Source organism: Leuciscus leuciscus (genome assembly GCF_965113295.1).
Source record: "Leuciscus leuciscus genome assembly, chromosome: 18".
NCBI lineage: Eukaryota > Metazoa > Chordata > Actinopteri > Cypriniformes > Leuciscidae > Leuciscus > Leuciscus leuciscus.
In genome coordinates, this window is record NC_138742.1 from 30219561 (window position 1) to 30246172 (window position 26612).

At 41.3% G+C, this 26612-nt stretch overlaps 2 protein-coding genes and 2 long non-coding RNA genes across 4 annotated transcripts in view; 1 reads left to right on the top strand and 3 right to left on the bottom strand.

Moving 5' to 3' along the window:
- Window positions 1–23435, bottom strand: part of LOC309480698 — a 46324-nt gene extending 22889 nt beyond the window's left edge. The window contains exons 1-4 of the long non-coding RNA XR_014199732.1: window positions 22038–23435; window positions 21214–21259; window positions 18657–19290; window positions 17441–17597 (exon numbers count right to left, since the gene is read on the bottom strand). This is a non-coding gene — a long non-coding RNA (uncharacterized lncRNA). The remainder of the gene's footprint in view (window positions 1–17440; window positions 17598–18656; window positions 19291–21213; window positions 21260–22037) is intronic.
- On the bottom strand, window positions 349–10202 carry zhx3b (zinc fingers and homeoboxes 3b). Its single transcript, XM_082145031.1, has 3 exons — window positions 10037–10202; window positions 590–3992; window positions 349–445 (listed from the first exon to the last, which is right to left on the bottom strand). Exons 2-3 carry the CDS (start codon window positions 3831–3833, stop codon window positions 435–437), a joined length of 3255 nt encoding a protein of 1084 aa, XP_082001157.1. The 5' UTR covers window positions 3834–3992; window positions 10037–10202; the 3' UTR covers window positions 349–434.
- Window positions 14477–24101, top strand: rab5if (RAB5 interacting factor). The gene is made up of 4 exons (XM_082145298.1): window positions 14477–14725; window positions 16800–16903; window positions 17006–17135; window positions 23445–24101. The coding sequence occupies exons 1-4, from the start codon at window positions 14618–14620 to the stop codon at window positions 23484–23486; spliced, it is 384 nt and encodes a 127-aa protein (XP_082001424.1). The 5' UTR covers window positions 14477–14617; the 3' UTR covers window positions 23487–24101.
- On the bottom strand, window positions 15377–16793 carry LOC309480703. Its single transcript, XR_014199737.1, has 3 exons — window positions 16514–16793; window positions 16413–16481; window positions 15377–15695 (listed from the first exon to the last, which is right to left on the bottom strand). It is a non-coding gene; the product is annotated as an uncharacterized lncRNA (long non-coding RNA).
- Window positions 24102–26612: the final 2511 nt, after the last annotated feature.

A 26612-nucleotide genomic window follows, 5' to 3' on the forward strand; every position in this document is an offset into this window, starting at 1 on the left:
GGGCTCAATGAGAGCTGTGCAGTTTACGCTTCGTACACCACCATTTCCATAAACATGGCAATTCCTCTCCAGAAGACGTAGAAGGAAAGAAATACCCATCCAAGAAAACACTTTATCTCACTTCACGAAGCCGAGGTCTGTTTTCCCCTCTATTCTATCCAAATAGAAAAAGCAGCTGGTGAAGGGGTGTATCCTGACCTTCAATAATCCACACCATGTCTTGAACAGTGGGACAGCTAGTAACTCTTGGGTGAAAAAGAAAAAGTTCATTATAGAAGAAAGTTTTTTGTTTTGTTTTGTAGAGGTGTCTCCCAGTGCTCCTGTTAAAGTTTCATCTGACATTTAAAAAAAAAAGCCTTCAATTAAAGGTCACATGTGCTGTAATCCCATAGGCTGATATCTCTTCACATCCATTCATGCATCCACTCTCCTCTTCAGTCAGACTCTGCGAAAAAACAACAGAAAAGTATTAAACACAAGAATGACTTTATACAGGACAATCTGAGGGCCAATTCCTCCAATTCACCCATCCTAAAAATAAACTACAATGTAATTATTTTGATGGCTAAGTTGGCAGAAAATGAATCACCTTGTGTAACATTTGTTGAGATTTCAATAGTTGACTTTGTGGTTTGATCCTTTGAGATCAGGCTGCTCTCTGACTCCTCCACCTTTACGTCTTCATGGTCTGGATTCGGTGACGTTACAGCAGCCTCGGTTGGGGTTGCAGATGATGACCCAGTGATCACACTTCCTGTGTCCTCAGACTTCCCTTCCTCCAATAAAAGTGGTGTCTTATTCACAAACCACCGCCGGATCGACTCTTCACCTAGCCCACTTGACTTGGCAATCTCCTCCAACTTAGTCTCATCTAATTTACCATGTGTGTCTAGGTGCTCCTTTAGGACACTAATGTTAGCTTTCTGAAAGTCTTCCTCATCTACCATGGTCTGGTAACTCTCAAGCCACTTGAGCTGACCGTTCTTCAGGACATAACGGCAATCTCCAAACCAACGTACCACCTCTGGTCGTGGTAGGCCCGTTTTAGCTATCAGTTCATTGTACTGGGGACTACTGGGCCAGTGCGTGCGTGCAAAGACTTGCTTCAGCAGGTGGAGCTGTTCGGGTGTTTTCTTCCCTCGGTATGGGGAAGCCTGAGAAACAGTTGTCTGAGAGCTAGATTGTGGCATCTTGTTAGCTTCAATCAGTTGACTTCCCTCAGGCTCACCTTTTCCATTAGATTCAGTAACTTTCAGCATTTTGAGATTGATCTTGATAGGGTTAACTTTTGGCTCAGAGCCAGTCTCATCCCTCTGTTTCTCCTCTTTGACATCTTGTGTTTCTATGGAGGAATCTTCAGCTTCATGCATCTCCTCATTGCTAGTTTTTTCCTTTTGTATTCCATCCACCTCTTCCTCTCCCACAGCATCATCATCTTCCCTTTCCGCCTTCTCAGCTTCCTCTTTCTTCTTCTCTGCTGCTACTCTCCTTCGCCGCTCAGCAAACCAACCATGGATCTCACGGCGAGTCATTTTCGTTTCTGCTCTTAACCGGTCAACTTCTTCACTAGATGGATCTGGGTCCTGTGCAAAGCTGGCTTCCAAAGCACGAACCTGGTGAGGCTCTCGCTCTTTGTACCGTATAGCGGTGAAATCTGGCGACGGGGGTCGTGGAGGACGTCGTGAGGGAGTTGGTGGTGATGGTGTCTGTGAGGGGCTGAGAGGGGACTGCTGGGGAGTTTTGGGCCTCTCTGGGGGTGTACCGTTTTCTGACAGGTCTACAGCAGCGAGTGTATCGAGTTGGGAAATGCCTCCACTAGCTGTAACAGTTTGACCACCGCCACTTGACCTTGAACCCTTCAGATTCCTGAAATGATAGCGGCGGTCACTGAACCATTTCCGTACTTCACGCACAGACAGACCAGTTAGGCTTATAAGTCTGTCTACTTCCTCTTGATTAGGAAATTGGCTAACAAGGAAGCTCTCCTTTAGGGCTGCCAGCTGTCCCTGGGACTTTTTGGTTTTGTTAAAGCTGGGATCCAGGAAGTTAGAGGAGGAGAACATACGAGAGTTCATAGAGATGGGACATGGGGAGTCTGATTTACTTGGTATTGTGCTATCTGTGGTAGTTGTAGAGCCCAAGGTAGTGGTTGGAGTGGTACTGGCAGATGAATTATTGCTCTTGCTGTTAATGTTGCTTTTAGCCTCAGAATTGCCTTTACCCTCACTTTTCACAACATTGCCATTGCTTTGAACGCAATTGCCATTAGTACCTGGTGTACTGACCTTAACGTTGCTGTTGCTATTTGACTTTGCAGTGCTACTGCCACCAACGCTGATTACACTAGCCTGGCTACATAAGCTGCTGGTACTACTAATACTGCTTGAGCTGCTGCTAGTACTAGCACTGCTGCTACTACTGCAATTTCCACTACTACTGCTACCAACAGTGCCTAAAACCATGCTGATTCCTTTATCAGCCACCAGGGCTGCAGCCGGCCTAGCCTGCATCATAGGCTTCGCAGCAGCCTGATGTTTGGGTGTGACCGCTAGTGCAACGGGGGCTCTGCTGACCTGAATTCCATTAGCCATCATCGGTTGGGTGACAATCACCCCTCCTTGCCCAACCAGGCTACCTTGTAAGATGTGAGGGATGGAAGTTGTGCCCAGAACTGTGATAGTTGGCTGAGTAGCAGTGTGGTGGGTCTGGCGTTGCTGCTGGCCATTGGAAGGCGCTGCCTGTATGATTGTATTGAACATTTTTCTGCGGGCATCTTCTATTTCCTCAGGAGACCAGCTGATTCCTTGTTTTAGCCTCTGTGCTGTGAACCAGATCTTGATCTGCTCCTCAGGATACCTGGTGACTACAGTAAGGTAGCAAAGCTCAGCCTTGGTTGGATAAGGGAACTTGCTAAAGGATGTCTTTAAGAAACTGCTATTGTCCATGGATGCATTATAGGTAGGAATGCTGCTGAGAGGGATCATCACTTTTGGAAGATTCTTAGTACTTGATGAAGAGGAGTGGGATGTGGAGACTGAAGCAGAGGGTTGGATGAGACTTGTGTTCTGCACAACAGACACAACTTGTGTAACAGCCGTCTTCAGCATGGGTAAAGCCCCAGAGCCATTAACAATCTGTATGGCTGATGGCAGAGAAACTTTGCTAGCTGTTCCACTGTGAACAATAGTGGGCACATGGGTGACTGTAACTGCAGGAGAGTCATTTTTGCTCACCGCTTTAGTAATAGAGGGCGGAGGGTCATCAGAGGCAGGGTGTGAAACAACAATCCTTTTGAGTTCTGATTTACCCTTCAGCATTTTCATGATTGGTGTCTTGGTGATGGATATCTCAGTCTCTTTAGAGCTAGTGCTTTCACATGGTTCCATGCAAAGACTCTGCTCTACAATAATCCTGCTGTCCTTCTTTTTGAGCTGAAGTGTGGTGGTTATCGTACTGGGATGGACACGGGCATTGTGCAGAGCTAAGCCCTCAAATTTTGCAGCACTTATCCCGCAATCCACACAAAGAAAACGGGGGTCAATGCGGAAATCTGGGTGCCCGCTGTAGACATGATCAAGGAAAAGATTTAGGTCCTGGGTCTCAAAGTTACATGGCATACAAGTGTAAATGCCGCCATCTTTATGGATATCACCTGCTTCTTGCCCAGAGGACTCACCCAAACTTTCAATGCCCTTTGTACTTGCTTCCTCTCTGAAGGAAAAGCCAATGTCCTTGGTTGGAGGGGACAGTCTGTCCCGTTGAAAGTCATCCTGCAGATGCATGGTTTTTATAGGAATCATGCATGGAACGGTGGACTTCCTCTTGCTAGCCATGGTTCTGTCTAATTAGTCTCCAGTGGGATTCCTGATTCCTTATGGTTATCCGCTCTTACAGAACATCCACTGATAACTTGGTGATGGACATGATCATCAGTCCATTATAGGTATTCTGTGTCCTTATTGGAAATGTGTATCAGGCATCAGAACATCAATCTGTAAAAAAAAAAATAATAATAAAAAAATTGCATTTAACAACCACAGATTTCAAGATCAATTTAGTTATTATACTTAAATTAAAACTGCAGATTGACCAATCTTTAAATGTTTTTCTCACTGAAAGAGAAGAGCTGCTTTTATGTCAGTCTCTTTCAAAGAACCTTTTACAGCCTCTCATTCTGTTTACGGAGGCTTCTCACACCCCCATCCCCACTCTGAAAAGTTTTTCACTTTTGTAGTCTAAGTGAAGGGCATACTATCAATCAAACCTGACTGATCTGATCAATACCAAAAATGTCAGAAAAACATTCATTTCATTATGAATGCACATCCAAACAATTAAGTTTAACAGTGTATTCACAAAGAGAAAAAGAAACTCACAAAAAAAAAGCCACTGCAGTTCATTTCTTCTTCTAATGGCTTGTTAGCAACTGCTAGAAATATAGGCCACTTCTCTCAAATTCACTAATCTTTCAAGCAAACAGGGCAGCACAGTTTTTTAGCTGCAAGTTAACCCTCAAAAGGAAAGGGGTTTTGGGGAGGGGGGGACACATCATAATAAGAGAGGTGCACAAAAATATTAATGAGAACATGTTTCCAATTAAAGAATACTTTAGAGCTATCTGTGAGTGATAACCAAGCTGAAAAGTCTTCTGGGAGTACTACAACTTCACCCAATTCTACCACATGAAAAGGTCCAGGAATTAGTCCAGGAATCCTTAAATGGTGGTCCAGTTCCGGACCCTGGCTTGGATCCAACCGAAACCACGAGACATAATGACAACGGAAGCACCATTTTACTGTTTCTACATTTTAAAGTGAGCAGCACATCAAAACAACAGAGCGGTTCACACCACAAGCGCTCAGGGTCGTTTGTGGTAATGATCTTTTGCCGCTACGTCTAAAGCCAAACGTGCTTCATTCAAGCCCTCTCTGCTTCTCTCTCCCGCTAAAGCACCACATTAAGAGCTGAAGATGACGCAGTTATTGTAACAACAGTAGCAAAACACAGTGAACAGCAAAATAGATACTTTTGCTAAAACGCTGATGAAAACGAGAACGCAGCGCAAAACAAGTATTTTCTATCTGTCATACATATATGACTCCAGCCGTTAAACTAAACCAGGTTTGTGACAAGACATTTTTTCATCTACATTTAGCAGCAAGTTAAGAGCATTTCATAATAAACAATGTCATAATTGGGGAAATTATTTGTATGGCAAGGAACGACAACTTAAACTTTGCAATTACTAGTTAACTTTGTTTTCTGCTCATTAAGGGGGGCGTTTTGATTATTATGTACATTGTTTTGTTTGTTTATAGTAGATAATTGTTTTAAGCAAAATATAAAAATGGTCCAGTCTTCAATGGTTCAAGAGGAAAGCCCCCATTCAGTATCTTTATGTTACATGGCCTTCTGCCATTCATAGGATGTAAAAATAATAATAGCCTGATAAAACACCTTTCATATCCAGTTGGGCTCAACTGACAATGCTGGTTTAGTTTGTTTGTTTCTGAAAAATTCAGACACTACATATATAGAACACATATATAAACTATTTTGACTATTTAGGAATTTGTTTTTAATATTTTTATTTTTTTTACAAAGTACCACTGCTGCCCAGATGAAAACGTATAACCATTCCGAAAAAGTATTGTCCGGACCTCCACTGGGAAGGAAATATAGAGACCGGACCTCTTGAAACTTTACTGAATGCCTCTGGTTTAGTCTGTCAACATGGTCTAGTTTGCCCCTGCTGGCCGATGCAGTAACTACACTATCTGGACCCAAAACATATCAATCGCCATTGATGGCCATCCAACAGCAATCATGTATTCTGACTATATAAAACTTAAAACAAGCAACATATAAAAATCACTATGATTTTGTTTTAATTTAGAAGATGGTTTTCCAGGGCCCAACTTGGAAGGCTCTTTAAGACTTTTTACTCATATTTTTTTCTCTGTCTGATGTTGTTAATGACATAGTACCAAGACTTCACAAGCAACTATCTTGTGGTGGCCTCAGCCAACTGCCATCGCCATGATATACTTTCCTGCAGCTTCAGAGAGATCAGTCATATGGCATTCACGGCTCAGGTGATCGCCTCAAAAAGTTGTGAGGCTAAATCACGTACTTTGTACTTGTCGGAGGGTAAGTGGGGGTTCATCCTCGCAGAAGAACACACTGCCACGCATCTCCTGTTTTTCCCAGATGGAAATGCCCTTAACTGTGGCTTGCAGAGCTGCCATTGAGTGTTGCATGAGGGGCACGGCCTTGCCAACGCTGCTGGGTCAGATAACCAACACAAAGGGGTTGTGCGGTGGGCGGGCCTGACATCCATCATGTGGGTCAGACCCTGAGGACGAGAAGACGTGTGGGGGCAGGGCGAGGAAGTTTGGGCCGAGGTGCGAGCATGTGTGTGTGTGTGTACACATGTGTTGGGAAGTTGGGGAGGGGCCATTGTCGCAGGAAGCAGTGAGGTGTTTCAGCAAGGAATTTTTTTGCCTTGATACCAATTCCCCATCCCTACCCCCATCACACACACCCTCATCCAACAATCACAGAGCCGTTACCCCCATCTCCTCCTCCTCCTCCTCCTCCTCCTCCTCCTCCTCTCTGGCTCACTCCAAACACTCTGGAATGTTCCACCACGAGCTATTTAGCGAGTGGTCAACCTGGGAGTCGAGCGCCTCTCGAATGAGCTGCGGATTCATGAACAAGCACTATAACATGCAGCCCACGTCTGCAACGCCAGTGGATCTTCTGTCAGTGTTCTTGCCCCAAAAATAAGCTTGCACTTCAACCCCACAATGCAAGAAAATGTTCAATATTGAGTGGAAAAATGTAAAAGTTTATGAATTTGTTAATGAAAAAAAAAAAAACACATTGATCTGACATGCTAATAAAATGCTGTAGCATTAGTTTAAGGGTCTGACTGAGATAAACAGTCTCATAAACATAGCCATTATGTTAAGACATTGTCTTAAGATCTAGTATAACAGTAAATCAAGGGGCAACCCGTCTTACTTTCGGTCTCAGATTAGGCCAATCTACGTTTTTAAAAAGTTATGAACTGTCTTTAAAAAAACAAACATTTTTTGTGTCTATCTTGTAAGACTAGTCTCAGCGGTTTACGCAGCCAGCCCTAGATCTAACGCAGAAGCTCACGGACTTGTTTGGCAATAATTAATGTGATGCATAACCGTCTGCAAGAGTGTTGATCTTCTTTACCCTCGAGCAAACAATCTGTTGACACTAAAAGGTATGAATAAATACTATATTAAAATGTTTGATGCCTATGCATTTAGACAACTGTCGTCCTCCTGACAGAATATCTTTGCCTCTCTGCATGGAGGACACGTAAATAAACAATATCACATGACCTGTGAGACACAATAGCGCCTAAACTGACCGATTCTACGCCATGCGGATGTTTTAGAGGAAGCGTTACACAGTGGCGGTGCGTAGTTGGGGTCACAATCTAGTCACTATCTGGTACGTTTGCTTTGGCGAAAACACATGTACCCCACCGTCAGTTTGCCTGCTCGCCACCCCTCCCCCATTCCCTCTCTCTCTCGCTCTCCTTCAACAAGTTCAGCCCAGTCTGCAGGGAGACGGGTCGTCAGCACCACTGGTGTGTTACTATCCCCATAGCAACCCCCCCACACACACACACACCTCAGTTTCTCACACACACACACTGAATTAACGCACTGCTACACACAGTGGTCAGCCCACGGACAGCGTTCGGTCCCTGGCTCTCTCTCGCTGGCTTGTTTTTCCGGCTGCAGGCCCTGATCTTATTTCAGGCTGTGTCAGATAGGTGTGGTTGTTCTCACTCATTGTCAACAGCACGACGTTCCCTCGTTCTGAATGGCACATCAATGCATGTTGACACTCAGATGAAAACGTGTTTCTTAGTCGCAGTTCAACTCACATATAATAGGTAATAAAAGTCTATTGTAACGTAAAGAATTCAGAAAACTTAGTCCAATTTGGGGGTGTTTCTACTGACAATATGCTTTGAAAATGAGACCTCTTCGTCAAATAGACCTAAAGTGGCATAGTATGGGTTTTTTGGTATGTTTTGCTCAGTTTGGTTGTATTACAAAAGCAACTACACCAGCATCGCTGAAGTGCTTTCTGAAGGCAGAGTGGCACAGATTCGACGGGGCCAGCACCTAAGGTGTTAAGGCTCGGTTAAAAATGGACGAGTGAGGGGAGAAACATGGCGGCACAACACACGCTCTGCTGTCCAACCTAAAATGGCTGACATCACCACAGTCTCAATGCCAGCTCCTGCTGACCGGACCCGAGCCTCGTCCTGACTCAGACGCTTCACGCTCATGGCCGAGCCAAGGGAGCGCTTCCCTGCTTTTGTTAGGGGACAGAATTGCAATAATCCCACCTGGAAGCTGGGAAGAAGGAGAGGAGAGTAAAACAAGGAAGACAGAACCTTAAACCCCTGGTTTTACACAGACACTGAACCGGTCCAAGTGTTCACGGACGATTTAGGGGTTTTACTACTTCCTTACAGTACTAGAAAAATGATAATAGTGTTAATAAAAACAAAACCTATTATATCGAAAGTTTCAGCACAACCAAATATTTTCAGATGACTGTCATTCCTAAAATCTGCATTCAAGGTAACAGCTCTGAACTAGTGCTGTCAAATCGATGAATCGCTTCTAACATAAAAGTGCATGCATTGTACATATATATGTGTGTGTGTGTGTGTGTGTGTGTGTGTGTGTGTGTGTGTGTGTGTGTGTGTGTGTGTGTGTGTGTGTGTGTGTGTGTGTGTGTGTGTGTGTGTGTGTGTATAAATATGTATATACACGCACATGCGCGTGCGTGCACACACACACACACACACACACACATATATATATATACACACACACGCACGTGTGCGCACACACACACACATACACATATATATATATATATATATATATATATATACACACATACACATACATTATATAAGCAATCTTTTAAGTTAGATGTGATTAATCATTTTGACAGCACTACTCTGAATACTCTTTAGTCTTGTGTCAGTCATTTTGAGATGTAAAGAGGATTTTGACATGGATCGTGACCTTCTGCTGAGGAGGAGAGGTCCGTGGAGCTGGTAAGTCCTTCAGATCCACTGTTTTCATCAATCAAACGCCACAGCCTGCACGTTCACCTCAGACGTAACAAGAGGTTTATCCATTTCACACTCTTTACCACTAAACTAAACTTTACTGACTGGAAACCAGATAAGACAAGACACTGAAGATATGGTGCAGGGGGGGGGGGGAAATGTAGGAATAATACAATTTAATGATCGCAAATAAGATGTAAAAAGGGCAAATTTAAGTAAATACTTGTCAAATTTTATAATAACATTAATTTAGCATTTTCCCCAAAACTACATTTACAATTCAAAACAGATGCTGTGCCCCATCCATAAACAAACTACTGGTACATTATAAATATGACACATGGGCAAACTTTCTCTGTTTATCGCTCAATCTCAGCTAACATGTGTCCACTGTCAGCCATATATTTAGAGTTCTGCTCACATAAGAGTTCATAAAAATGAGTGATTCGTGTAAATATGTTTAAAGGAATAACTAAGTTGATAAATTCAACTTTAAGATGAAACTATTTAAAGCAGATTAGATGAACGTGATCTCAGCACTAGAGCCTACTGTGCATGTCTGATCACACACACGTGTGCCGTTATCCTGATCAACTTCAGTGTATATCAATACTCATATTATGAAATATGATCACATTAAAAACCATAACCACAAACTACATCGCCACCCCTTCTTCCTGTCGCCATTACACACACACACACTCACTCACTCACTCACTCACACTCTCTCTCTCTCTCTCTCTCACACACACACACACACACACACACACACACACACACACACACTGAGCAGCAGTCAGTGAGTTTAAATGTATCAGTGCAGTATAGCTGCTGTAATGATAGATTGTGACGTCGATGTGTAACAATAAAAGTCAAACACAAACTCACCCGCGCGCGCACGAGCCAAATCCCGTCAGCTGCCACACACACACAATACACACACAGCTCCAGTCAGCTCGTGCTGGAGGACAGACACAGTGATGATGAGTGTAACACAAAGGCCCTTCACTCTTGTTTATGTCCAGTCGAGTGTGTGTGTGTGAGTGAGTGTGTGTGTTAAACACAGACGGGGAAAGAAACTCACGCCGTACGTCACCAGCAGCAGAGTCATGTGACTGGATGCGTCACTGGCATCCGAAGCCCTGATGATCAGCTCGTGAATATAAACTGATAATGATGAGTAATTAAGATTCATACGAAGTGCATCATTCATTGTCATGAGTGAAAAGTTATATCTGCGAACGGAAACACGCGAGTGAAAAAGTTTGAGGGAAGTTTAAATTACAGTGAAGTAACAGCAATTAAGCTGGTGTCATTTGTTCCTGTGGTTAAGGCTTTGCTAAAGGTCAAGTGAGGTGATATGAATGCTGCAGAAACTTAGGCTTATGCACAGGGCTTTTGAAACATATTGATTCATGTATAAAGACTGTACATAACAACATCATGCATGCTTTTATAAAGACTGTGTTGTCTTGATTATTGGGTTTATATGAGCAAAGAAAATATTATGTCAAGAATATTTACATTTGCTCATTTTGCAGACGCTTTTATCCTACGTACTTTATAAAAGTATACAAATATTTACTTTGCATTAAGTTGACAGCTATCATTTGTAGCTACTGTATATACTTGACCTGAAGAAAAATATTTGCAATTCAAATGTATGCAATGCTTTTTACTATAAATATACATTTAAACCAAAACAAGGGCAAAGAATCAGATAATCCTGATTAATAGCCTATTCATCATCTTTAGAAAGGTTTCTGACTAGTCTTTAGAAAGCACAATGAAACACATGTAGGCTGGAGAATTTGACATTCGTTTGTTTGTTTGCTTGTTTATTTATTTGTAACACATTTTATTCTTTAGGATAAACCCCTTGGGATGCATCATCTCGATTTCAATGGGGTCATAATACAATGAAGTTTGATAACATAACATAACACAAGACAAAACAACAACACTCACCTCATTCAAAACAACAAACACATCACTGCAAAATAAACACATGAATGTTTGCTGAATATCATCTAAAACTAGCAAAGCCAGTTTCAAAACAACAAAACAAACCATTTTTGAAGTCAAAGATCGTACATTAAAAGGCAGATTATCCCAATCCGCATAAAACATAATGTGAAGAATGTTTGCGATATGATGAATATGATATCGGATACTGTCGCAAATAATTAGGGTAGTTAAATGTACACATTTGAGGATCAGTTGCAACAGTGAAGATGCCTTTTAATATTGAGTGGAGAATATTTGAGTAAATCACACAATGGTGTGTCAAATGAACATCCAATAATAAAATCTGCACAGCTTACTGTAAACATGTAGTAAGAGGGAAAGGATTGGCTTTAGATGCATACTGTACATAAACTACATACGCATGTGAAACCATTTTTAGATCGACACAAAACACTGGTTCACGAATATTTAATTTGATTTACTCTGTGCAAGTATGTGCCATCTTTACAGATTATTGTTAGATTATTATATTTTAATTTAAACATACATTCGTTCCAAAGACCATGGTATGAGATTTAGCTTTATGAAGTAATGATTTATTAGAATAGATGCTGTCATGTGGGGTGGTTGTAGAAACACAAGAAGAAGAAGATGATGATGAATGCAATAGGGTAATATTTAATAAATCTAATGGGTAATTCGAACAGGAACAGAGCGACACACAACACTTCCACAACAGACGACACCATTGAACTGAAACAGAACTGAACATGGAATGATGGTGATTAATGACAACAAATGAACGATCGAGGCAGACGATGACGAGACACAAACACACGTGACACTTGCAGAGCATTAAAATCTGATTAGAGAATATTTTGAATTTGAGTTAAGTGAGGTTTTGAAGTATAAATGACAGTATCATCTGAATAAAGATGAGAAGAAGAGTGTGAAAACACTAAAGGAAGATCATTAATGAAGATAGAAAAGAGAAGAGGACCCAACGTTGAGCCTTGTGGTACACCTTAGCCTGGGAAAACCCAGACAACTTTCGGCAAATTTAGATTTTTATTTAGTCCGATAAAGATGACGAAGTAGTATGTCCCAAAGCTTGCCTACTTTTTTGCTACACATTCAAAAGTAAATACCTTTTCTTCACAAAAAGAGTACATACTTTTATGGCGTAGTGTAACTTAGGCGAATTGGGACGCAGCATATGGCTTTACACGATGACGATCGCGATCGCTCTGATTGGTTTTAGGTCTATCCAATAGCGCCCAGAGGCATTTGAGCGACGTCCGTTGGTGACGCCCCTTTGGAAATGAGTTATTAATGAAGCTTTGCCAGACCCATAACTCAGTTACTACTGAGAATGGTCTGGTTTTAACCAGGCTAGGTACACCTCTTTCTGGAGTAAATAAATCAGATTGTTTCCCTTGAAGAACAACACGTTGTTTTCTGTTATGTAGATCAGAGTTAAACCACAATAAAGTATTTTGAACTATAGTATTAAAGTATGTATTTTTTATATTTTGAACTGCATAAAGCTGATCTAATAATAAGTTATGATCAACTACATCAAAAGCCTTCTTAAGATCAATGAAAATAGCGCCTAAAAATAAAATACACTGTTAGTTAATTTTAGAAGAGCACTAGTTGTTGAATAATTAGGCCTTAAGACAGATTGAAGAGGGGATAACATATTATTATTTTCTAAATACTTTGATAACTGATTATTAGGGGTGTATCAATATCGATTCGATATATCATGAAACTGAACTCACGATACGATATTACTGCGATACTCCATGACATATGATAAAATGTTAACAAAAAATGTACTGTTGATTAAAAAGCTAAATTAGATTTTTCATTGTGTGTGTGAATGAATATTCTTGGACTTGATGCTGAAACCCAAAGCTCAGGACAATAGAGACGCCAGAATAACAATATTCATGATCCTGAAGATGAAATCACAGGATGATTTTAGACGGATATGCTTGAATATGCCTGTCACTGCATGGCTAGATATATTTAAAATAATGTAAAGGCCACTTATTACACAAATTGCATTTTTTGTATGGCGATATTTTGTGACACCTCTACTGATTATAAATAAATGTTTCAAATACTTCAGCAATAATACAAATTATTGATATAGGTGTATAGTTTTGTGGATCAAGAATATCATCTCATGTATAGATTGGAGTAATGCGGGAGTACTTCCAGATAGCTAGTAGCTCACACTGGTATGTAATGACATGTAGCCTATTTATTTATTTGTTTATTTAATTAGCCCATAAAAGTATTTATTTTAATTATTAAGTTAACGCACAAACTTGAGCACATAGACAGTAGCTTGAGCAGCGCTACAATAAAGACAGTGGCAGTGAACAGTGTTCTCTGGAGCGGGCGTAAAGACAGTGGCAGTGAACAGTGTTCTCTGGAGCGGGCGTAAAGACAGTGGCAGTGAACAGTGTTCTCTGGAGCGGGCGTAAAGATAGTGACAGTAGTGTTCTCTGGAGCGGGCGCCCCCTGCCGGCGCCGAGAGGACAGGACACGCTCTCAGGGTTACAGTCATAGACTGTAAAAGGTTACAGTAGATAATGCTGCGTCATTTACTCAGCGATCTTATCATTCACAATATATCACTGCCATCTTGTTGCTATTTACGCTTTACATAATACACATTTTAATGACACAATTTTGGTTATACACTTTAAATGTATAATTATCATTTTAATAACCTTAAAATAATTATTTTATATGAACTAGGCTACATGTAGGATTGGGTTTTGGTTTAGGGTTAGTTGCATGTAATTATGCATACTTTATAGTTATTACTATAGTAACTACATGTAACACGTGTAACGAGGACACTGTGAAATAAAGTGTATTATAATTTTATTAAGCATGCTTTTGCCTCTCACACTATATTCTTAATAAATAAAGATACAATGCGTACAAAATACACACAATCCCCATGGCTATTTCGTCCAACACTGGAATCTTTAGCCTAGAATACAGTAAAATCTCCAAAACACAAATATCTGAAAAACGTTTCTTGATCAACTGATTAACTTATTCACTCGCGTCACAGTTCCTGTCATCTCTAAGAGTCTTTAGAAGTTATTTGCTATCGTTTTATATACATTATTTTTGCCTCTAGTTGTAGATGTTATTTTCCTTTTGAAATGTATGCAGAAATGAATGAACTCTGAAACTGCAGTAATGATCTCTGACCTGTAGAGGGCGCACAGTGGCTGCACGCATGCCAGTTCTGCGTTCTGATTGGCTGAACCTTGAGACGTCGCATTCGCTCATTGGATGGTGTGGCAAGGTCATGACTTCGGTGCGCATGCGCAGAGTCTATTCCCAGCGCCGTGTCAATGTGGGGCGAAAAGCAGCAGATCTGAACGCTTGCAGAAGATTGTACACTCGGGTTCAAGGCTTTTAAACATCGGATCGCGTGTTTTGTCGCGTATAAACAGAGGAAACATCATGACGAGCAGCTCAAAGCGGAAAGAGGAGGTTCATGTGGTCAATGGAGGAGTGAAGCAGTCCGCGTGGAGCAAAGCCATCAGCTGTAAAGCAGTGTGGGAAGAGAAGGTCTGATCTGTTCACACTCACAGTCTCTCACACTGCCATCAAGTGTGTGTGTGTGTGTGTGTGTGTGTGTGTCTCTTATAATAATGATAATGCAGAAGCAGACGCGTGTATGTGCACTGTGGTGTTCACTGAGTAGGGTTCAGGGCTTTAGGTGTCTAGTGTAGGGATTGGGCTGTTTAAAGGAGATTACTGCTGCTGGCCTGTGCTGATCCACAGTATAGAAAGTTTTATATATATATCTAAGAATTATGAATTATAATTATATATTGTCATAAGTATATAAGTGCTGTAAATCGATTAAAAAGATAAGCGATTAATCGCACATTATATTAAAGTTGTAAATATATTTTTTAGAATATATTTTATTGTTACTATTAATTCTATATTTGATATTTTTTTAATGTATTATAATATAATTTCACATTTAATCTCCAAATGAATGTAGAAACAACATGAAGACAGTAGCCTATATTTTAAATATTTGTTTATCGGCATCTTTTTATGAAAGAAATCGTCACCGATACCTGTGACTGATGTGATGTCTCTATGAAATGAATTTTTTCGCCTCAATTTTAGCCATTGATTATAGCCATTCAGTATAATTGAAAGCTATACATTTTAACATTTATTAGGCTTAAAAAAAACAACAAATTAAGTAAACTTAAAACAATCTTCACATAAACCCATTGTAATAAATGTCACATTTACCTGCCCTTCAATATCATTTTTATTCCTATTGGTCCAGTCAGACAAAATTCACAAAAAGTTATTGTTTTCATTTGTTTGGACCCATGTAAGCTTGTAAACAAAGATTTCCAGGTGTCAAACACTTCACAGCTTTCACTGCATAAATTATATTAGTTCTTATTAAAGCTACAAAAGTTATTTAGTGAAGAGCTGTGAGTGATTAGTCTTTTGTTGGTTGATTAACATTAATGACAGACACAGCAGGTTTATTAGGCTGGCGTCACTAAGGCTACGTTCACACTGCAGGCTGAAACGACCCAATTCCGATTTTTTTGCCCCTATGCGACCTGTATCTGATCTTTTCATGACAGTCTGAACGACACAGATCCGATCTTTTCAAATGCGACCCAGGCCACTTGGGTATGTGGTCCCAAATCCGATACATATCCGATCTTTTCAAATGCGACTTCAGTCTGAACGGCCAGGTCGCATTTATCCGACCCGCACGTCATTGATACGCGAAAAACGTCGTAATCCTGCGTTGAAGTAGTCGTCGGTTTGAAAACGGACTGCATATTCGTCGAGCTGAGGTAAATCTGCCGAACGGGTCGACCTCGACGAGCCCGTTAATTAAAAAAATAAAAATAAAAAAAAGCCCACGGCCATTATACGTTATGTTAACTTATTTGTGCTGAATCTGATATTAGATAGGTCAGCGGCTGCTGTCTGGCTCTTGTGTAACGGTCGCTGCGCGCGCTCGTGTGTGTGTGTGTGTGAGAGAGAATCACAGTTAAAGTTGAGCTACTTCCGCAAACAAAAAGTGACGTCGTTGACCGTTGAGTACTCTTCTGCGCATGCGAGTCACTTCTGGGTCATTTCACGTTCACACAGGAGATCACAAAAGGTCGCATTTAATTGGAAATGTGAACGGCCTTGCAAAAAAATCGAATTTTTTCAAAAAATCGGAATTGAGCATTAAGCCCTGCAGTGTGAACGTAGCCTAAGAGCTGGCGCACGGGACCTGGATCTGACACTCAATTTCTCAACTCTTTATGTTCATTTAGGCTAACTCATGTTACTGTGCTTACGAGGATACTGGACAAAACGGGCATATATGTGTGTGTGTTTTTGTCCATTTACACTGTCTGGAGGGGCTTTCTGTTCATCACTGCACATTAAACATGTTTTACTGGACTGTAATACTTCTAAGCCCTTTGAGAAACTTTTTTCTTTTAACTAATCTTAAACATCACATTTAGTTATAGTTTTGAATAACTAAACCTTGCTCTCATAGAAATCAGAATGGCATTAAAAAAACACAAACTTTCATGTGTTTCTTACTTTTCCAGCTATTGTTCCTTAATTATTTTCCTTCTTTTAATTGCAGGATGAGTTTTTAGATGTGGTCTACTGGTTCCGTCAGATCATCGCGGTGATATTGGGCGTAATATGGGGTGTGGCTCCTCTGAAAGGGTTTCTGGGTATCGTCATGTGAGTACTGAAGCCCTCGACCTGAACACTGGATGACATCATGCAGTCATGCATGAGCTTTAGTGGTCTGTGTGTGTGTGTGTGTGTGTGTGTGTCCTCCAGATTCTGCGTCATCAACGCTGGCGTCCTGTACGTGTACTTCAGCAGTTTCCAGCAGGTGGACGAGGAGGAGTACGGGGGGACGTGGGAGCTCACCAAAGAAGGCTTCATGACTTCATTTGCTCTGTTTCTGGTAGATATGTCTGGCTTTCTCCTGCTAAACCTGTTATACTGTGTTTGGACTGATGCTTTATAAGGGCAGCAACAATAACATGGAACAGGTTTTTTGGACTCCAAAGCATAAACTTTAGAAGGAAAACTGTAGAACAACTATATCTGGACAGTTCGCAGGTCCTTTGCTCCGTACAATCTACACTATTAGCTACACTAATGTGAATTTGTTGTGAAATATAATTTATTCCTGTGATCAAAGCTGTGTTTTCAGCATCATTACTCCAGTCTTCAGTGTCACATGATTCATCAAAAATCCTTCTAAACGTCGAATGTGTTCAAACAGACACAAAAGACCGTCTTCTCTCCGTCTCCTGAACTAATGCGTATCATTATGAGAAGAGCTCTAGACAGACGGGGTTTAAACTGTCGGCTGGAGACTCAAGTTTGGTTTGAAGATGAAAAACATATCAAGCACAATGTTCTCTCATCATTCCTGATTTCTAACACACACTCACAGGGTTCCCGCGGGGTCTTAAAAAGTCTAAAATTCTGAACTTTACATTGAAGGCCTTAAAATGTCTTAAAAACGGCCAGATTTTCATCCGTGGTCTTAAATTTCATTTAGTCAGGTCTAAAAAAGGTCTCGCCAACAGGCCGTTCACATATCGCATCTTTTCCGCGCTCAAGTTCGTTCAAATGTAGGCACGCGCGCGCTCATAATTGAAGCGACGCACTGGTTTTTTTCCAGGCGCAGCGAGATAAAAACCATAGGATAAAACCATAGGATAAAACAAATCTCAACTATTCAGAATGCCGCAAACGCACAGCAGGTCATGTGACAAGAACCAACCAATCAGCTTCGCCCCTTTCCGTAAATAAATCTTGAAGCAGAGCTACAGCAAGCGTTTCTCGTATCTTTTTATAAAAAATGATTTAAAGTCTGAAATATGTGAGGTTTATCTTTTTATAAAAAAACTTTTTTGTCTAAACTTTATTTGAACTTGTACATGTTAGTATATAACATGTTGCAAGACACTTTTAAAATCTGGCTATCATTTTTAATGGTATTATTTTAATGTTTATGTAAACAAAAAGTGCATATTGATGCTAATTTTATTAGTTATTTGCTGGTTTTCGACATTGTGTAGTATTAGTACTTTCTGAACAGGATTCTGTGATAACCGTGGTCATTTTTGTCACTATAATCATTGAAATGAAATGTTCAATGCCATTTCATCTCTAGTTATGATCAACTATGATCAACTAAAATCAACTAATTATGTGTTTTTTACAGTATAATATGCATAGTACAATTTTCTATAAAAAAATAAAATATCTGATTCTGACACACGTTGTTGGGTGTGGAAGGTTACTAATGTGATTGTTTTATCTGTAAATTAAATTAATGTTTTTTCAATTACTTAATTCATTGAAATAAAATGAATTCTTTGATTTGAATTTTTTTTTTGGTAGGTCTTAAATTTCAAACTTTATGTTCTTAAAATGTCTTAAAAAGGTCTTAAATTTGACTTGCTGAAACCTGTAAGAACCCTGACTCACAGTGTTCGGCTGGTCTTGTGTCTGTCAGAGCAGAAACTAAAGCTGATGCTCTCCGTGTGTTTCCCGTCGTGTTCATATGTAAATTGCATGAGCTTATTTCGTCCATTAGATCAAAAGATCGAAGTAAAAAACCCATACATTTACCCGTCCATAGACCCTCCGCTCGAAGAAATCAGGACAGAAGTGGTTGAAAGTGGACAAAAGAGACGATTAAAACACCAGGTGTAAACGGGAATGTGTCTCCCTCGTCTACTTGTGATCCGATCGACCAAAACACTCTTAACACCAGCTGTGAACAGGGCCTGTGAAACTTAACTTGTATTAAAGGGTTAGTTCTCCCAAAAATGAAGATTCTGTCAGTAATTACTCTCCCTCATGTTGTTCAACCCCGTGAGACTTTCGTTCGTCTTCTGAACACAAATGAAGATATTTCTGATGAAGTCTGAGAGCTGTCTCACTCCTCCATAGGCTGTGAGGTAATCGAGATCTGCCAGCCCAGAAAAGTTAGTAAAGACATCGTTAAAATAGTCCGAGTGGCTCAACCTTAAGTTTATCAGGCGACGAGAATACTTTTTGTGCGCAAAAAAACCCTAAAATAACGACTTTCTTCAACTCTTCATTTTCTTCCGTGTGTCTCTGATGAGTTCACGAGAGCAACACGACACATTCACGAGAGCAACACGACACGCAACACGACACATGCACGAGAGCAACACGACACATGCACGAGAGCAACACGACACATGCACGAGAGCAACACGACACATGCACGAGAGCAACACGACACATGCACGAGAGCAACACGACACATGCACGAGAGCAACACGACACGAGAGCAACACGACACATTCACGAGAGCAACACGACACATCACGACACATGCACGAGAGCATCACGACACATGCACGAGAGCATCACGACACATGCACGAGAGCAACACGACACATGCACGAGAGCAACACGACACATGCACGAGAGCAACACGACACATGCACGAGAGCAACACGACACATGCACGAGAGCAACACGACACATGCACGAGAGCAACACGACACATGCACGAGAGAAACACGACACATGCACGAGAGCAACACGACACATTCACGAGAGCAACACGACACGAGAGCAACACGACACATTCACGAGAGCAACACGACACATCACGACACATGCACGAGAGCAACACGACACATGCACGAGAGCAACACGACACATGCACGAGAGCAACACGACACATGCACGAGAGCAACACGACACATGCACGAGAGCAACACGACATGCACGAGAGCAACACGACACATGCACGAGAGCAACACGACACATGCACGAGAGCAACACGACACATGCACGAGAGCAACACGACACATGCACGAGAGCAACACGACACATTCACGAGAGCAACACGACACCTGCACGAGAGCAACACGACACATTCACGAGAGCAACACGACACATGCACGAGAGCAACACGACACATGCACGAGAGCAACACGACACATTCACGAGAGCAACACGACACATTCACGAGAGCAACACGACACATTCACGAGAGCAACACGACACATTCACGAGAGCAACACGACACGAGAGCAACACGACACATTCACGAGAGCAACACGACACATCACGACACATGCACGAGAGCAACACGACACATGCACGAGAGCAACACGACACATGCACGAGAGCAACACGACACATCACGACACATGCACGAGAGCAACACGACACATGCACGAGAGCAACACGACATTCACGAGAGCAACACGACACATGCACGAGAGCAACACGACACATTCACGAGAGCAACACGACACCTGCACGAGAGCAACACGACACCTGCACGAGAGCAACACGACACCTGCACGAGAGCAACACGACACATGCACGAGAGCAACACGACACATGCACGAGAGCAACACGACACCTGCACGAGAGCAACACGACACCTGCACGAGAGCAACACGACACCTGCACGAGAGCAACACGACACCTGCACGAGAGCAACACGACACATGCACGAGAGCAACACGACACATGCACGAGAGCAACACGACACATCACGACACATTCACGAGAGCAACACGACACCTGCACGAGAGCAACACGACACATGCACGAGAGCAACACGACACATGCACGAGAGCAACACGACACTTGCACGAGAGCAACACGACACATGCACGAGAGCAACACGACACATGCACGAGAGCAACACGACACATCACGACACATGCACGAGAGCAACACGACACTTGCACGAGAGCAACACGACACCTGCACGAGAGCAACACGACACTTGCACGAGAGCAACACGACACATGCACGAGAGCAACACGACACCTGCACGAGAGCAACACGACACATCACGACACATTCACGAGAGCAACACGACACCTGCACGAGAGCAACACGACACATGCACGAGAGCAACACGACACATGCACGAGAGCAACACGACACTTGCACGAGAGCAACACGACACATGCACGAGAGCAACACGACACATGCACGAGAGCAACACGACACATCACGACACATGCACGAGAGCAACACGACACTTGCACGAGAGCAACACGACACCTGCACGAGAGCAACACGACACATCACGACACATTCACGAGAGCAACACGACACCTGCACGAGAGCAACACGACACATGCACGAGAGCAACACGACACATGCACGAGAGCAACACGACACTTGCACGAGAGCAACACGACACTTGCACGAGAGCAACACGACACATGCACGAGAGCAACACGACACATGCACGAGAGCAACACGACACTTGCACGAGAGCAACACGACACTTGCACGAGAGCAACACGACACATGCACGAGAGCAACACGACACATGCACGAGAGCAACACGACACATGCACGAGAGCAACACGACACATCACGACACATGCACGAGAGCAACACGACACTTGCACGAGAGCAACACGACACCTGCACGAGAGCAACACGACACTTGCACGAGAGCAACACGACACATGCACGAGAGCAACACGACACCTGCACGAGAGCAACACGACACATGCACGAGAGCAACACGACACTTGCACGAGAGCAACACGACACCTGCACGAGAGCAACACGACACATGCACGAGAGCAACACGACACATCACGACACATTCACGAGAGCAACACGACACCTGCACGAGAGCAACACGACACATGCACGAGAGCAACACGACACATGCACGAGAGCAACACGACACATGCACGAGAGCAACACGACACTTGCACGAGAGCAACACGACACATGCACGAGAGCAACACGACACTTGCACGAGAGCAACACGACACTTGCACGAGAGCAACACGACACATGCACGAGAGCAACACGACACATTCACGAGAACTGAGAACTCACTTGGAACTGTCCATAATAATTTGACTTTTGGTTTATATTTTTTGACTGTTTTCAGTGGTTGTGAGAGAGAAATTTGTTAATCATTGTTTAGGTACATTAAACCACGTCATGTCATGTTGTCAACATGGTACTTATGAAGCAGAATAGTGGGTCATATGTCTAATGCTTTTTGAAAACTTACGGCTTTCTTCTTTATAAAACGAGTCGGACATCATCACATTTTTGTATACATTTTCATTTATTTACATTAGTAAGCAGGACATCGTCTTTCAAAACATGACCTGCGCGACAGAGAAACAAAATGAATGCGTCATTGTACCCAGCACTTCTGAAAGCGGAACATGCTCATATTTTAGAGAATGTAGTTTCATATTTTCGTTAATAATGATTTATCATTACTTGACCCGCAGAGCCCCCGCGGATATAACCACGATCCACGCATCACTATAATCATTTTGTCTGCTTCTGCATCCATTGCATATCGAACTGTTTTACTTCATTTTCCGGGCCAGAACGTCAGTGTAAATGCAGCCGTTTTATGTTACATTACTTTTTTGTAACTTTTTTTCTCATCTGGGCTTGATTGTTAAAAAAAAAAGGTCCTTTCACACCATAAGTGAAATGAAAAAGAGAGTACGGAGGCAGGAGAGCTGTCAGTCAATAAACGGGAAAACAGAGTGTATTTGAAAACGCAACTCAGATATTTGGTTGTAAAAGTAATGCGTTACTTTACTAGTTACTTGGAAAAAAGTAATTGATAACGTATCTCGTGTTACTTGTAATGTGTTACTCCAAACACTTATTATAACATAACAGTCTTTACTGTCACTTTGTCAATTGAATGTGTCCAAATGTACTGACTGCAAACTTATGAAAGGTAGTGTATTGCGTGGCGTAATATGTGCCTTAAGAAAATATTAATATTAGCCTAATTTTTACATGGCTGGTAAAATTAAGTTAAATCAATAAAGCAAATTCTATACGTACTTAAAAAGTAGCACAGCTTGCCCCACTTTTCCTGAAGGAATGTCAGAGTTTATTCCAAAATCAAAGTAGAAAAAAAAGTAACATTTTCCATAAGTTTCTTTTCGTTTTTGCATTGTGACGGTATGTTCATGGCACATACCAGTAAATTCTCCTCCTTTTTATGAAATGTTATTCATTTTACTGTAATGAAGGAAGCGTTATTTTATTTAATCGACCCTGGATTATTTCAGTACACCAAATACGATAATAAAACACCCCATTAATTGTTGTTGTAATTGATTATGAATGGAATGAGGGCTGTGATTCCTGTGGGTTGATCATCTCTAACATCTCTGAATGCTGTACAGTGTCTGATAACTGTGTGTGTGTGTGTGTGTGTGTGTGTGTGTTTCTTCAGGTGGTTTGGATCATATTCTACACGGCGCTGCACTACGACTGAGGACCTGCAGGAAACCCATAGTCCTGGAGAGACTAAGACGGACATTTTATTTCATTTAAAATGGAAAGGCTGGATCGAGCCACTTTTCCAAGGCCTCTGTCTATGTTACCAGCAGCATGTGTGAGCCTTGAGGAAGAGGTGCATCATGGGTACAAGACCTTCTCGCACCCAGGGGTCATTGAATTTTTTAAGCTAATACTGTCCAGTGCACTGCCACGGCTAATGGGTTCATAACTGTTATTTCTGTTCGTCCTCTCTGCTTTTTCTCGCTCGAATGCCGCCGTATCGAGCAGGATTTAACTTAATTTTACGTTTTTTTGTTCGTTTCTTTCACGATTAGCTTCCAACACGGATTGTCTTACTCTGTTATGAACTGTCAGATACAATAGGAGTGTGTAAATTCTGTACAATTCATTTTATTGAATCCATAATGTATTAAAGAATTTCTTATGTCTCGTTGATGTAACATACTTCTCAGTATTTTATAGTGTATTCATGGAAATGCGAATGTTATGATTAATGTACCTGAGGCTGTAGAGAGACTATTTTCTGGCTGAAATGTTTTGGAGAATAAAATAAATCCTGGGCATTGTCTGCCCCACACTTTTCAACAGATCACGTTCTGATGGACATTTTATCCTTTATTTTTTACAAATCCAGTAAAGTTGTTTGTTTGATGACTGTTTTGAGAGAAGTCCTGGATTTAAAGAGATCCACAACCATCCAATCAATTCCCCACGGACACAATCAAGCCCAGACCTATAGTTGTTCTTGTTCCAGAAGCCGTGTTGCTCGGATACATGTACATAAAGCAGTGGCTCAATCCATCTCAACCAGGGAGGTTCAAGATGACTTAAAATTGTTTTAAAATAAGGCAAAACAACTAAGAATCAAGATTTTAATTCGCCCTCCCAAAACTGTTTCCCCCACTGTCTTCCTCCTCCTGTTTGAGGTAGCCTAATTTTAAAACACGTGATTTTTCAATTAGGGGAGAGTGGGGTGATTTGTGCCAGGGGGGAAGTAGTTCCACCCCTTGTTCTGGAAAACCATAGAATAATTTGGTCATGTGACCACATAATTTTGAAAAGCAATCAATTTTACTCATCCTCCAAAGAAGAGAGATACATGGCATGAGAGTTAAGCACATTTTAGTGCAAAAAACTGTTTTTTCCCTTTCAAAGTACATTTTCTATGATTAAGGTTTTTTGATTGTAGTGTCTGGACAATTATAGACAAGTTTGAAAACATTTCACACATGCTTTAGTGCTTTAGTAGGCTACACAATGAGTCTATACAGTAAGCATGATGTTAGCTCTTAACTGCTGGATCATGCTAATTATTCAAACTTGTGGGTCTGGGGTGATTTGTGCCAAAGGGCCTGGGTTAAGTTGTGCCAGATCCAGACCACCTAGAGACTTACATACTCACAGGGGATAATCTTGAGAAGTGAGGAGATGGGCATGCCTCATCAGTGTTTGACTTAGGCCTACCTGCTATTTGTTTAATTTAGCTAACACTGATTTCAGTTTTGAGTTTGCACTATGTTAATAAAGATAAGTTTTATTCAGTTTTTAAGTGGCCTAAGTCACAATAGGATGTTTAGAAATTAGCCTAGTAACTTTATTCTTATGTTACATAATTGACAGACAGTGTTCTGTCAACAGGCATCTATTGCCAAAGCCTTTTTTGCCTGAAATGATTCACAAATATCATATATTGTGTTGCTATGGTGCTCTAAATGGTTGCTAGGGCGTAGCTTGATAGCTTCACAATGATCCTGAGAGACTGATTGGTCGTCTGAGTAAAATGAGCCCGCCCCCTTGTCTCTGTGACACTGTGATCCAGAGTTGTGTTCAATACAAAATCCCTATGCAATTGACCATAGTAGGAAAAATGCATGCTATGGTATTCCAGGGTGACAATATCTAAATAAACCTTAAATTAGTCATTTTGTATTGAATTTGTCTTGCTTTCATATAGCATACGGTTCATAACAGTAAAATGTTCTGTTTTACTTCAGAAAGCACTGGCACAATTTACCCCAACATATTTCCCCAAAAGGCACAACTTACCCCGCACCAGGGGCAAGTTGTGCCATGAGACCACTTTTTTCCCAAAAGCTATATTTCTGAAACTATTTATTTCAGATCCAAAGTAATTATTCTCAGGGATGCACAACATCCTGAAATACATGCACATCCTTAAGTTGAAGGCATTACTGTCATGGCCTCACTTTAAAGTCACTTTGAGTAAAAACTGGCACAACTCACCCCACTCTCCCCTACGGGGAAAGTCATGTAAAATACTAAAATCTTATAACTTGGTGTGTTTGATTACCAGGTGAAGTCGTGTTTACGACTCCAGGTGTGTTCAAGTCACTTTACGAGTAAGATGGCGGTGTATCTTCTCTTAATAAAAACAAACAAACAAGGTTTTTAACTACTTCTAGAAAATGAAAAACAAATAATATTCGTCAGGCGTATTTTGCTTATTTATGTTTTTAATTAACTAAATAAAAGCCTAACACTGCTATTCAGTGTCAGTGAGCGCCATGACAGTGTGAAAGCGAGGCTGTGAGGGATAGACTTTTCCAATGGCGTAAAAAGCTTTATAAAGCTCAACTGACATTTCTATCAGAGATATTTTTGCAGTGTTTTCTCAACAGAACGATCCAAAAACACATTAAATAACAGTACAACCCATGGAAGAGTATGTCTAAGAGTATGTCTAAAAAATGGGGAATATGTTTGTGCTCATTGGGAGGTATTATTGGAGTTGAGAAGGTGTCATATTTGTTCATTTGTGATCAGTAAAACCAGCCTTGCATTGGCAGTTGCATATATGGCATATTCATATTAATTAACCAGCAACTTAAGTCCATGTTTAGAGTGTGCAGTTCACTAATAATAATAATTGGTAATATTTCATATAGCTATTATGTTGCACGCATAGCGACAAACTTTAAAGCTGTGACCGTAATGTGCAGATATGAATGGATTATTGAAATTAACCCATTAATTGAGTTAAAAATCAACTGAATTTTAACGATTTAGCCGGCATTACGGCAGAACTGGCCTTTTATTTATTTATTTATGATTTTTTACAGCGTATATAAAAATACATTTT

Coding starts and splice junctions, on each gene's coding strand:
- zhx3b (XM_082145031.1), bottom strand. CDS start 3,833: ATGGCTAGCAAGAGGAAGTCCACCGTTCCATGCATGATTCCTATAAAA.
- rab5if (XM_082145298.1), top strand. CDS start 14,618: ATGACGAGCAGCTCAAAGCGGAAAGAGGAGGTTCATGTGGTCAATGGA. Junction 14,726..16,799: donor AAGCAGTGTGGGAAGAGAAG/GTCTGATCTGTT, acceptor TTTTAATTGCAG/GATGAGTTTTTAGATGTGGT. Junction 16,904..17,005: donor GGGTTTCTGGGTATCGTCAT/GTGAGTACTGAA, acceptor TGTGTCCTCCAG/ATTCTGCGTCATCAACGCTG.